Here is a 12,614-nt window from a genome sequence, read left to right on the forward strand (position 1 = left end):
TACGATTGGCTGAGCTCTGAAAACATTCTTGTGATTTGCTGGGAGTCCAATGACATCATCGCTGGCACTCATCCAATCAGCGGCCTCGCTGCTTTGGGGCAGTGTTACACTGGCCGTTTTCCTCTAACTGTTGTGGCTACTGGCAATGCCCATCCGGGAGCGAGTTGTCGGTTGTCCGTAAGCTGGTGTCACACTGGGCCCTTTTCTTCCCACCACGTTGGCAGCAGCTTGGGCCACCGGCAACTCCAACTCTTCCGAGTGTGTGTCGCACACGGCCAAGGTCAGTTGCCCGTATCCACATCCACAACCTAAACAAAGCACTTGCCCTGTATTGACATGGCGTCGTCTGCTAAAGTAAGGGCTTGTGCTGCCATTACCCAAGTTATGGACTTGTTGCTGCAGTTAAATGGAAGGAAGAAGCTGTTGTGGGTGTGGCGTGCCTGTGGACCCTCCATGCCAGTTCTCATTGCCACCACTGCGCGTGAGCGGCCAACCCACCCATCTTGACTCAACCACATAAACACGTGGATCGAGTAACAACACACACACACACACACACACACACCAGACTCATCATGAACCATGGCAGATGTTCCTCACAAACAAAAATGGCTTTGCCATTTCCTAGAGTGTATTAGAACTTATTTGTTGAGTGGTTCCTACAAACCAAACACACCCAATGGCAAGAAGAGAGCAGTTTTAGAGACGACTGCTCTCTTCTTGCCAAGAGCTAGGAGGTTTGGTTCATGTGAGCCACTCACCAAATACTGCCTAACACACTCAAGAAATGGTGAAGTCGTTTCTGTTTGTCAGAAACATCTGCAATGGTTCCTAATGAGTCTGGTGTGTGTGTGTGTGTGTGTGTGTGTGTGTTGTTACTCGATCCATGTGTTTATGTGGTTGAGTCAAGATGGGTGGGTTGGCTGTTCACGCGCAGTGGTGACAATGAGAACTGGCATGGAGGGTCCACAGGCACGCCACACCCACAACAGCTTATTCCTTCCATTTAACTGCAGCAACAAGTCCATAACTTGGGTAATGGCAGCACAAGCCCTTACTTTAGCAGACGACGCCATGTTGATACAGGCCAAGTGCTTTGTTTACATTGTGGATGTGGATACGGGCAACCGACCTTGGCCGTGTGTGACGCACACCCGGAAAAGTTGGAGTTGCCGGTTGCCCAAGCTGCCGCCAACACGTTGGGAAGAAAAGAGCCCTGTGTGACACCAGCTTACGGATAACTGTGAACTCGTTCCTGGTTGGGCGTACGGGTGTTGCCCGTAGCCCCAACGGTTGGACGAAACCGGCCATTGTGACACCGCCTGAAGGCAGTGAAGCCGCGGATAGGGTGAGCGTTGGCGATGATGTCATCGGACTCCCAGCGAATCACAAGCGTGTTTTCAGAACTGCCAGCCAATCGTAAGACAGCCGCCTTCAACTGCGGCTTCAAAACGACCCGTTCTCTCTTACCGTTTTCTCTCTCTCTCTCTCTCTCTCTCTCTCTCTCTCTCTCTCTCTTGCCATAGCCACAATGTTTGGAGTAAAACATCCAGTGTGATACTACCTTTAAAGGTAGCGTGCGTGATGCCGATGGTGAGCGTTCAGAGACGGTTCAATCTTCCTCGGTGCCACCACCACCGCTGATTTTTCAGCCGTTGAGATTTTTTAAAACTACCCACCATTAAACTCCAGAAGACCACCTATCAACCCGGACTAAGATTTACTTCCCAGATGAGTTGGAGGGCAGGCAGTTCAGTGCAAGAGCATGAGCTAGTGCAAACGCGCCGCACGACAAACTGGGGCTTGCGCCAGAATCATCAGGGGTCAAAGAAGCCCTGACCAGACCCACCATCCCCACTATCAGGAAGACGCTCAGAGTTTTACCGCTGCAAAAAAAAAAAAAAAGTAGATGTGACCCGTACGCGTCAAAGCAGCGCGAAACTCGGGGTGATAATGCGCGAAAGTCGGGATGGTAAGAATTTAGAACTAACTGCGAAACTCGTGGATCGCGAAACTCAGATAGCATGAAACTTGAAAGGGTACTGTATAGGTAACTCTCAATTTACGCGAGTTTGGTTTGCGCATTTTTTAAATAACGCGTGGTCCAAAATCCAAATAAATGTTTCATTTACACGTTTTTTTCACTTATACGCGATATTTTATGGAGTGTCCACCAGATGTCTCATGCAACTGGACTCACACGGCCACACAGCTGAGCTCAGTTCTTTCCGCGCGCCACTTGAACAACAATACAGTACCCACGCTACTCAACAACAACAACAACACCCTCACTGCTGTGCTAGCACTAGGGGAAGGGCAGCCAGAGGAGGAACCATGAGAGGGAGAGGAGTCAGAGTGATACAGTAGGCAATAAAGGTACAAACCTACCTCTTGTTGGATTTACTACATTGTTTTGGATTTACATCACCTCTTCAAGGACACAATGCTCGCGTAAATCCAGAGTTACCTGTAAAGACCCCCCAAAATAGATGATACATAATCTGATCACAAATGCTTTGATATATATTATGAAATGGTTTGTGTGAGGGTGATTTTTTCTCATTTTGCTCGCTTGGAGGGACCATTAAGAAACATGATCCCCGCTGCTACCACCACCACGGGGTTAAGTGTATAGGAGAAATATATCTATATTTTTTCAGGATGGATGTCAAGAGAATCTCTGAGTAACAATAATTGCTAAAAGTGAATGACCAAAACACTTGAGGTGTGATCCATTTTGGTTAAGTCTTTGAATCTGATCCCAAATCTGGCTGACAAACATATCGTCACCCTCGTCAAATAATCACCTAAGTCATTTTTCAGCGATTTCCAGGTTTTTGTTTACATCAATTTTTGACCACGTGACGCCCATTTTTGTATAGAGTCATCCCTCAAATAGTACGGTTTCCAATAGTCCGGTTTTTGTTTTATGTGGATTTTCTAATAAGATTTTTTAGGATTTTTAAATTTCCCGACAAGCAGGAAACTTAAAAATTCTAAAAGATCTTCTGTGACAATCCGTATAAAACCGAAACCGAACTATTGGAAACCGTACTATTTGAGGGATGACTGTTGTTGCCTTCGTCATTCAGGGTTTGAGTGTTCTAGAATTGGCCTTTTCATTTCTGCCTAAATCTTAAGACAAATGAGATGATGACAGTTCTTTTCCTATTTCCTGTAAAGTAGAAAATAGTGTCTTATGCGGTTTGCTTACGAAGGTGACGATGTGTCTTATAAATGAGATACAGTTTAGAGAAGTGTTTGGTACCTGCTCAGAATGAGGTATCACACAAGTTGCAGTGGTGGTGTCTACGATGCTGTCCACCAGGAACATTGCAGTATCGAGCAATGCCCACTTTTGAGCGGGCTGTGCAGCAGAGCCGCTCGGTGCTTTCTGAATCTTCCGGTTGAGATTGTGGAAATAGCTCTTGATGTTCTTAAATTTGAGCCGGACATGTTCTGCAAAGTGAATAAATGCTGTTAGTTGGCAACACTATCAGATACAGGTAACTCTCAATTTACGCGAGTTTGGTTTACGCGTTTTTTTTAAATAACGCGTGGTCCAAAATTCAAATAAATGTTTAATTTACACGTTTTTTCCACTTATACGCGATATTTTATGGAATGTCCACCAGATGTCTCACGCAACTGGACTCACACGGCCACACAGCTGAGCTCAGTTCTTCCCGCGCGCCACTTGAACAACAATACAGTACCCACGCTACTCAACAACAACAACAACAACACCCTCGCTGCTGTGCTACCACGAGGGGAAGGGCAGCCAGAGGAGGAACCACGAGAGGGAGAGGAGTCAGAGTGATACAGTAGGCAATAAAGGTACAAACCTACCTCTTGTTGGATTTACTACAATGTTTTTGATTTATGCCACCTCTTCAAGGACACAATACTCGCGGAAATCCTGAGTTACCTGTAATATAAACACTGCTAATATAAAAAGGCTAACAGTATAGCTTACCTCCATTAAGCTGCTGGAGCTCTGGAAACTGTTGTCCAATGGCGCTAGCAATCTGGGAGATGTCCCGCCTCAGCTTGATCTTGTGATAGTCATGTTCCTTGGGGTCCCAAACACAGGGACATTCACGTATCAATTCCAGCAGCAGCGCCTCAGACTCCCGTGTCCAGGGAAGCCTCGCTAGCTTTGTGGAACCCATTGTGGTCGACTTTACTGGGACGATCAGCTTGTATACTCTTCTTCTTCTTGTGACCACAATTTGGCGACCTGTGGTGGCTGCTGAAGAAAATATCCAGAGCTGGGCACGTTACTGGATTTGGGGTGGTCTGCTACCGCTCCTCCACACCTCGGACGCAGGTAGTCCGCACCTATACTTCCGCGCCTAAATTTTTTTCGCTCGGTCCGCTACCAGACCTCCGCTACTGTACCCAAAACTACTTAAGCGCGCCTGAAAAAACTAGTCCGCACCTCAAAAATAAAACAAAATAGTACAAGGCAATAATACATCAGAGCTTCATACATACATACATACAGAGAGAGAGAGAGAGAGAGAGAGAGAGAGAGAGAGAGAGAGAGAGAGAGAGAGAGAGAGAGAAATATATATAATTACCTTTAAATAATCATCAAATCAATTGAAATAAAAACCGTCTTCACAGTTCACAAATGACAAATCAGTTTAAATCACAAGTTCACTCTAGTCTACAAGTCCTCCTCCTCCTCTTCCTTCTCCTCCTCCTTGAAGCAAGTATGGGCTACATGACTGTTTTGGGACAGGGCGGAGGAAGGCAAGGTGGGGGACGCCAAGCCAAGGGTTTGCGCAGGAAGGGTAATCACTTGATGTCTGGCGGACCCTAGGGGTGGCAGGGGGGAATGGGGTGGGCCTCTCAAGTGCGAGTCTAGAATGTTCTGTGCAGTAACGTCTCTCTGGTGGCACTTATATCTACTTATAATACTTAAAACTATTTATTCCTCCATAATTTACATTTTCCCATTCTTAATTAAATTCTGGCATTACACTGGGAGGGACAAAGTTGCCAGATTGTCTTACTCAGCCTCTTATATTCTCGTGGACCCCAATAAGGAGATTCACTTATAATTATCGTTGAAATAGTTAATTCCTGATGTTTCTTGGCAATAGTTAGGCGTCAGAAACCAGTAAATACTATGCTCTGAGTACGACAATGAGGAGATTCACTTATAATTATCGTTGAAATAGTTAATTCCTGATGTTTCTTGGCAATAGTTAGGCGTCAGAAACGGGTAAATACTATGCTCTGAGTACGACAATGAGGAGACTCACTTATAATTATCGTTAAAATAGTTAATTCCTGATGTTTCTTGGCAATAGTTAGGCGTCAGAAACGGGTAAATACTATGCTCTGAGTACGACAATAAGGAGATTCACTTATAATTATCATTGAAATAGTTAATTCCTGATGTTTCTTGGCAATAGTTAGGCGTCAGAAACCAGTAAATACTATGCTCTGAGTACGACAATCTGGCAACGGTGGGGCGGGGTCCAGCTCCACGTCAGACAAGGATGGCGTACGTAGGGGTTCTGGAGGCTGACGGTGCTGGTTCTGTTGACGCTACTATCCCCTGACACACTCCTGCTCCTGTTGCTATCACCTCTTTTCACGTATCTGTCCATGTTTATTTGTAAACACTAAACAATCGCAGTGATTCACTAAATGTCAAAAGATTCTCAAATGAAAAAGGGTTGTATTTTAAGACATTTCGATGCCCAAGAACAAATATTTGACAAGGTCTTCGTAGGAGTTGTGGGCATTTCCAAGAGTAGTTTTATGACCCTGGTGGTAGTGTGACCCTTCCTCTGTACCATGAACCTAAGAAACACACATTTGACAAGGCTTTCGTAGGAGTTGTGGGCATTTCCTGGGGTAGTTTTATGACCCTGGTGGTAGTGTGACCCTTCCTCTGTACCATGAACCTAAGAAACACGTATTTGACAAGGCTTTCGTAGGAGTTGTGGGCATTTCCAAGAGTAGTTGTATGACCCTGGTGGTAGTTTGACCCTTCCTCTGTACCATGAACCTAAGAAACACACATTTGACAAGGCGTTCGTAGGAGTTGTGGGCATTTCCAGGGGTAGTTTTATGACCCTGGTGGCAGTGTGACCCTTCCTCTGTACCATGAACCTAAGAAACACACATTTAACAAGGCTTTCGTAGGAGTTGTGGGCATTTCCAGGGGTAGTTTTATGACCCTGGTGGTAGTGTGACCCTTCCTCTGTACCATGAACCTAAGAAACACACATTTGACAAGGCTTTCGTAGGAGTTGTGGGCATTTCCAAGAGCAGTTGTATGACCCTGGTGGTAGTTTGACCCTTCCTCTGTACCATGAACCTAAGAAAAACACATTTGACAAGGCTTTCGTAGGAGTTGTGGGCATTTCCAGGGTATTTTTATGACCCTGGTGGTAGTTTGACCCTTCCTCTGTACCATGAACCTAAGAAAAACACATTTGACAAGGCTTTCGTAGGAGTTGTGGGCATTTCCAGGGGTAGTTTTATGACCCTGGTGGTAGTGTGACCCTTCCTCTGTACCATGAACCTAAGAAACACACATTTGACAAGGCTTTCGTAGGAGTTGTGGGCATTTCCAAGTGTAGTTGTATGACCCTGGTGGTAGTTAAATCCTTCCTCTGTACCATGAACCTAAGAAACACACATTTGACAAGGCTTTCGTAGGAGTTGTGGGCATTTCCAAGAGTAGTTTTATGACCCTGGTGGTAGTGTGACCCTTCCTCTGTACCATGAACCTGAAGGGACACTTATTAGAACTTGACTGATCCCTTCTTTGACCTTTAGAAATAGCTGATGTGAGAAGCGAAAGTGTCTAACAATACCAACCAAAGAAACTCGGCTCAGTGATCAGCACACAGTCCGCCAAAACGCGCAAAAGTAATGCCGCGGACTGTTTGGCGTCTTCGTTTTTTTTATCTTTGAAAATCTCAGGTGCGGAAGTCTGGACCCAAAATTTCACCTGTCCGCACCTTTCAAAACTTTCCACACTTCCGGGCTTCTGCACCTCGTTTGGCGGTCCCCAGGTGCGGAGTAGCGGAGGTCCGGACCGAGGAGATGCCAGTATCCGAGATTCTGATCAGAATTTTGCCAGAGTCTTCCGTAAAATACTGCCAACTTTGAGTCTCCGCCGAAAACTTCAGAGAAAATAGCTTGTGAGGCCACACCTTTATTGTTGGTGATGATGATGCCTTCCCCTTGAGAGAGTGGCTCAGGAAGCTGTTCTATGAGCGCAGTCTCACAGATGAAGAAATGATGAGCACTGAACTTTGAGGCAGAAGACCAGCAGGAAGGCCAAGGAAGACATGGTGGTGGAGGAAGATATGAGGAGGCTGAACATCACGGAAGAAATGGCTATGGACCGGCAACAGTGGAGGAGGTCAAATCCCGTCCACCATAGGGAAGAAATGGTCGTTAAACGATGATGACGATGAAGAAATGATATTAAATTACAGACTTTCAAGTGCAGAATGCCACTATAAACACTCGCCTGTGCCAGAACGGGCTGGGCCGACCATCAGGCCCCACCGGGAAGAAGCCTTGGGCCGACCATCAGGATCCACCGGGAAGGATGATGCAAAATATAAGGGTATCATTCCATTATATGGACAAAGAAATGATGAAGAAAATAATAACAACACTGATAAGACCAAAACTTGAATATGCTGCAGTTGTGTGGTCGCCTCACAAAAAGGATATCAGAGAGTTGGAAAGGATACAGAGAATTGCAACTAAAATGTTCCCAAAACACTGGAATATGATGTATGAAGACAGATTGAAGGAGATGGACTTGACGACACTGGAACAAAGAAGGGAGAGAGGAGATCTGATCACTCACACACACACACACACACACACACACTCTCTCTCTCTCTCTCTCTCTCTCTCTCTCTCTCTCTCTCTCTCTCTCTCTCTCACACACACACACACACACACACATTTTTACTTTAACCCAAGTGACTGTCACGAGCCGTCCCCTACACGCAGACGATTGGCGCCAATGACACCAATCCCTTCCCGGCCTCACGTGGATTTATAACCAGACGTAATTCCATGAGGCCAAAGAATTCCATCTGATGACTGGAATCAAGAGTGTAATATATATATCGTCATGTGTATGTGAATGTATATGAATGTGTGTATGAATGTGAGGATTGGCCTCTCGACGCCAATCCTTACAGAATCGTGATGCCAGTCCTCTGCGTGTGTGGGCAGCTTAAGGCTCTTCGTCTCATCAGATCTCCTCCTTTTATTAATAGTCTTCTACCTCTTAACCCAGAAGCAGCAATGGGCCAAATCTGTGGCTTTACTGTGTACCAGCGACGGGCCAAATTTGTAGCTTTACTGTGTAGCAGCAACGGGCCAAATTTGTGGCTTTACCGTGTAGCAGCGACGGGCCAAATTTGTGGCTTTACCGTGTAGCAGCGACGGGCCAAATTTGTGGCTTTACCGTGTAGCAGCGATGGGCCAAATTTGTGGCTTTACGTGTAGCAGCGATGGGCCAAATTTGTGGCTTTACCGTGTAGCAGCGACGGGCCAAATTTGTGGCTTTACGTGTAGCAGCGACGGGCCAAATTTGTGGCTTTACCGTGTAGCAGCGACGGGCCAAATTTGTGCCATGATATAAACCCCCCAAAATAGATGATACATAAACTGATCATAAATGCTTTGATATGTATTATGAAATGGTTTGTGTGAGGGTGATTTTTTTCTCATTTTTCTCGCTTGGAGGGACCATTAAGAAACATGATCCCCGCTGCTACCACCACCACCGGGTTAAATCATTTTGTCTCCCAAGTTCACATATTTGCCAAGGCTTTCGTAGGAGTTGAGGGCATTTCCAGGAGTAGTTTTATGACCCTGGTGGTAGTCTGACCCTTCCTCTGTACCATGAGCCTAAAGAAACACTCATTAAAACTTGATTGATCACTTCTCTGACCTTTAGAAATAGTTGATGTGTCTTAGAATACCTGTCTAAGGCTCTTCGTCTCATCAGCTCTCCTCCTCTTACTGATAGTCTTCTACCTCTTAAATTCCGCCGCCATGTTGCCTCTCTTTCTATCTTCTATCGATATTTTCACGCTGACCACTTTTCTGAACTTGCTATCGCTGCACATGACTTTTTTATTCAAGCTCATCCCTTTACTGTCCAAATCCCTTACGCAAGAGTTAACCAGCATCTTCACTCTTTCATCTCTATACTGTCCAAACCCCTTATGCAAGAGTTAACCAGCATCTTCACTCTTTCATCCCTATACTGTCCAAATCCCTTATGCAAGAGTTAACCAGCATCTTCACTCTTTCATCCCTATACTGTCCAAACCCCTTATGCAAGAGTTAACCAGCATCTTCACTCTTTCATCCCTATACTGTCCAAATCCCTTATGCAAGAGTTAACCAGCATCTTCACTCTTTCATCCCTATACTGTCCAAACCCCTTATGCAAGAGTTAACCAGCATCTTCACTCTTTCATCCCTATACTGTCCAAACCCTTATTCAAGAGTTAACCAGCATCTTCACTCTTTCATCCCTATACTGTCCAAACCCCTTATGCAAGAGTTAACCAGCATCTTCACTCTTTCATCCCTATACTGTCCAAACCCCTTATGCAAGAGTTAACCAACATCTTCACTCTTTCATCCCTATACTGTCCAAACCCCTTATGCAAGAGTTAACCAGCATCTTCACTCTTTCATCCCTATACTGTCCAAACCCCTTATGCAAGAGTTAACCAGCATCTTCACTCTTTCATCCCTATACTGTCCAAACCCCTTATGCAAGAGTTAACCAGCATCTTCACTCTTTCATCCCTATACTGTCCAAACCCCTTATGCAAGAGTTAACCAGCATCTTCACTCTTTCATCCCTATACTGTCCAAACCCCTTATGCAAGAGTTAACCAACATCTTCACTCTTTCATCCCTATACTGTCCAAACCCCTTATGCAAGAGTTAACCAGCATCTTCACTCTTTCATCCCTATACTGTCCAAATCCCTTATGCAAGAGTTAACCAACATCTTCACTCTTTCATCCCTATACTGTCCAAACCCCTTATGCAAGAGTTAACCAGCATCTTCACTCTTTCATCCCTATACTGTCCAAACCCCTTATGCAAGAGTTAACCAGCATCTTCACTCTTTCATCCCTATACTGTCCAAACCCCTTATGCAAGAGTTAACCAGCATCTTCACTCTTTCATCCCTATACTGTCCAAACCCCTTATGCAAGAGTTCACCAGCATCTTCACTCTTTCATCCCTATACTGTTCAAACCCCTTATGCAAGAGTTAAAGGCCCGTTCACACCGCCCGAACTTTGCTGGAGCGTTCCTGGAGCGGTGAAAAAAATTCATCACCGCTCGTAACCGTTCACCACCGTTAAACAGAAGTTGGCCCCCGTTAAGGCAACGCGTACGCCGACCACCGCTGATGGTCTCTCCTACCGCTCCGAAAGTTTTGAGCTGCACAAAATATTGCGAGCGGTGAAGAGCGGTCAATTTTCCGCTCCGGCAAAGTTCACCACCGCTACAACAACGTCCAGTCAAAGTGTGGCACAGCTAGACGCAAGTTCGTGGACGCTTGGGTCCGCTAGGCCAACGCAGAAATCTTGAACGCTGGACCACCGCTGATTCACCAGCTTTGCCCGGGCGGTTTTTAAACGTTGCACAAACTTTGGCAGAGAGGTTGTAAGCGTTTTACGAGCGGACACATGATTGCTGGAACGGTGTCGGACGTTGAAGCAGCGATCCATTGCGGTGATGAACTTTGGTTTGGCGTTGGTATGGAGGTGTCGAAGCGGGACCAGAATTTGGCTATAAATACGGGGAGAAATGAACCAGGAGACCATTTGGAATCGAGCTGCCGTTGAGTGCAGACCTCATTTATATCAAATTTTGCTCAAAAAATGTACTACCATGGATGCTGAGAGACTTGGTATGATTGGTGCACTAGTCCAGCAGCAGAATCAGAACCTCCTCAGATTGCAACAAACTGTTGACAGAAGGAGAAGAGAGAGAAGAAGGAGAGACAGAGTTGTGTGGGTCAGACAGTGGATACTGAGAAGGCCTGAACATGGACTGTATGAGAAGCTGATGGTGGAGCTGAGGAATGAGGATCCCCGAGCCTTCAAGCACTTCATGAGGATGCCACCAGCCATGTTTGATGAAGTTGTACAGAGGCTGACCCCCAGATTGACCAAGCAAGACACCAATTACCGAGCAAGCCTGGAACCTGGTCTAAAAGTGGCTATCACCCTACGGCACCTGGCCTCTGGTAACACCTACAGAAACATGCAATACGCCTGGAGGGTTCCTCACAACACCATCAGTGTGGTAGTCAGAGAAGTGGTAAAGGCCATCATTGAAGAGTACACAGATGAACTCTTGTTTTGCCCAACAACTGAACAAGGATGGAGAGACCTGGCTGACCAATGGTACCAGAGATGGAACTTTCCCCACACAGTTGGTGCCATTGATGGCAAGCACGTGGCCTGTAAATGTCCTCCTAACTCTGGCTCCGAATTCTACAACTACAAAGGCTTTTACAGCGTGATTCTGTTTGCCATGGTGGATGCTGACTACAGGTTCACCTATATTGACGTCTCAGGCAATGGCTCATCCTCAGACGCTCAAATCTACAACGAAAGTGATCTCCATCGTGGGCTGGACCAGAACAGGATTCATGCCTTTCCTCAGCCAGACCCCCTACCCAATGACCATCAGGATGTGCCTTACTTCATCGTCGGGGATGACGCCTTCTCACTGCGAACCTACCTCATGAAGCCGTACAGCAACAGAAACCTCACCCATGAAGAGCGCATCTTCAACTATCGGCTGTCCAGGGCAAGACGGGTAGTGGAGAACGCCTTCGGCATCCTGGCCAACAGGTTCCAGATTCTGCTCACAACCATGCAACATCACCATGAAACTGTCAGAACCATCGTAGAAGCTTGCTGCATCCTCCACAACCTGATGCGCACCCGCTACCCAGTGCTCCAGAACAGACTTGTGGACCGTGCACAACCAGATGGGAACCTGCAGCCTGGGGCATGGAGAGAAGGACAGAACTTGGAGGATACTATCGTTGTGCAAGGCCCCAACACAGCCTCACGTGATGGGAAGAGGCAGCGAAACCTTTTTTTTTTTTTTTTTTTTTTTTAACATTGCTGCCTATTGCGCCGGTAGGCTTCTTCCCGGTGGATCCTGATGGTCGGTCCAAGGCTTCATTCCGGTGGGTCCTGATGGTCGGCCCAGCCCGTTCTGGCGCAGGCGAGTGTTTATAGTGGCGCCATCTTGCATTGGCTCATGCTGCCCTCCCGGAGCTCATTTTTGATCATTGAATCTAGAGTCCGGGTTGATAGGTGGTCTTCTGGACAGCATGTGGGTAGTTTTAAGCCACTCGGCGGCGGCTGAAAAATCCCAGCTTAAGCATTGGTGCAACTCCCCAGCAGGATTAGTGGACTGGCAGGAGAGAATGGTGGCTATCAACTGAACACTGTGCAGAACACTGAGGAGACACTTCTGCATACGATTCATTCTAGATGTCATATTACATTAATAAAAGCACTTTATACTTAAAACATGTCTTCTTTAATACTT

The 12,614-nt window shown here is 46.2% G+C and overlaps 2 protein-coding genes across 2 annotated transcripts in view; one reads left to right on the forward strand and one right to left on the reverse strand.

Annotated features, from left to right (window-relative positions):
- Positions 1–1,909: 1,909 nt before the first annotated feature.
- LOC127003667 (uncharacterized) overlaps positions 1,910–12,614 on the reverse strand; it is an 84,197-nt gene continuing 73,492 nt past the window's right edge. Inside the window, exon 5 of the mRNA XM_050870586.1 lies at positions 1,910–2,467. The gene's annotated coding sequence lies outside the window, so the exon portion shown is untranslated. The remainder of the gene's footprint in view (positions 2,468–12,614) is intronic.
- Positions 11,109–12,507, forward strand: LOC127003878 (putative nuclease HARBI1). The gene is made up of 2 exons (XM_050870984.1): positions 11,109–12,126; positions 12,467–12,507. The coding sequence occupies exons 1-2, from the start codon at positions 11,109–11,111 to the stop codon at positions 12,505–12,507; spliced, it is 1,059 nt and encodes a 352-aa protein (XP_050726941.1).

The sequence above is a fragment of the Eriocheir sinensis genome, chromosome 26 (assembly GCF_024679095.1).
Source record: "Eriocheir sinensis breed Jianghai 21 chromosome 26, ASM2467909v1, whole genome shotgun sequence".
Classification (NCBI taxonomy): domain Eukaryota; kingdom Metazoa; phylum Arthropoda; class Malacostraca; order Decapoda; family Varunidae; genus Eriocheir; species Eriocheir sinensis.

Bases quoted from the DNA above. Each gene is read 5' to 3' on its own strand.
- LOC127003878 (XM_050870984.1), top strand. From the start codon at position 11,109: ATGGTGGAGCTGAGGAATGAGGATCCCCGAGCCTTCAAGCACTTCATG. The intron at 12,127-12,466 runs GTGATGGGAAGA...ACTCCCCAGCAG, and splicing joins AGGCCCCAACACAGCCTCAC to GATTAGTGGACTGGCAGGAG.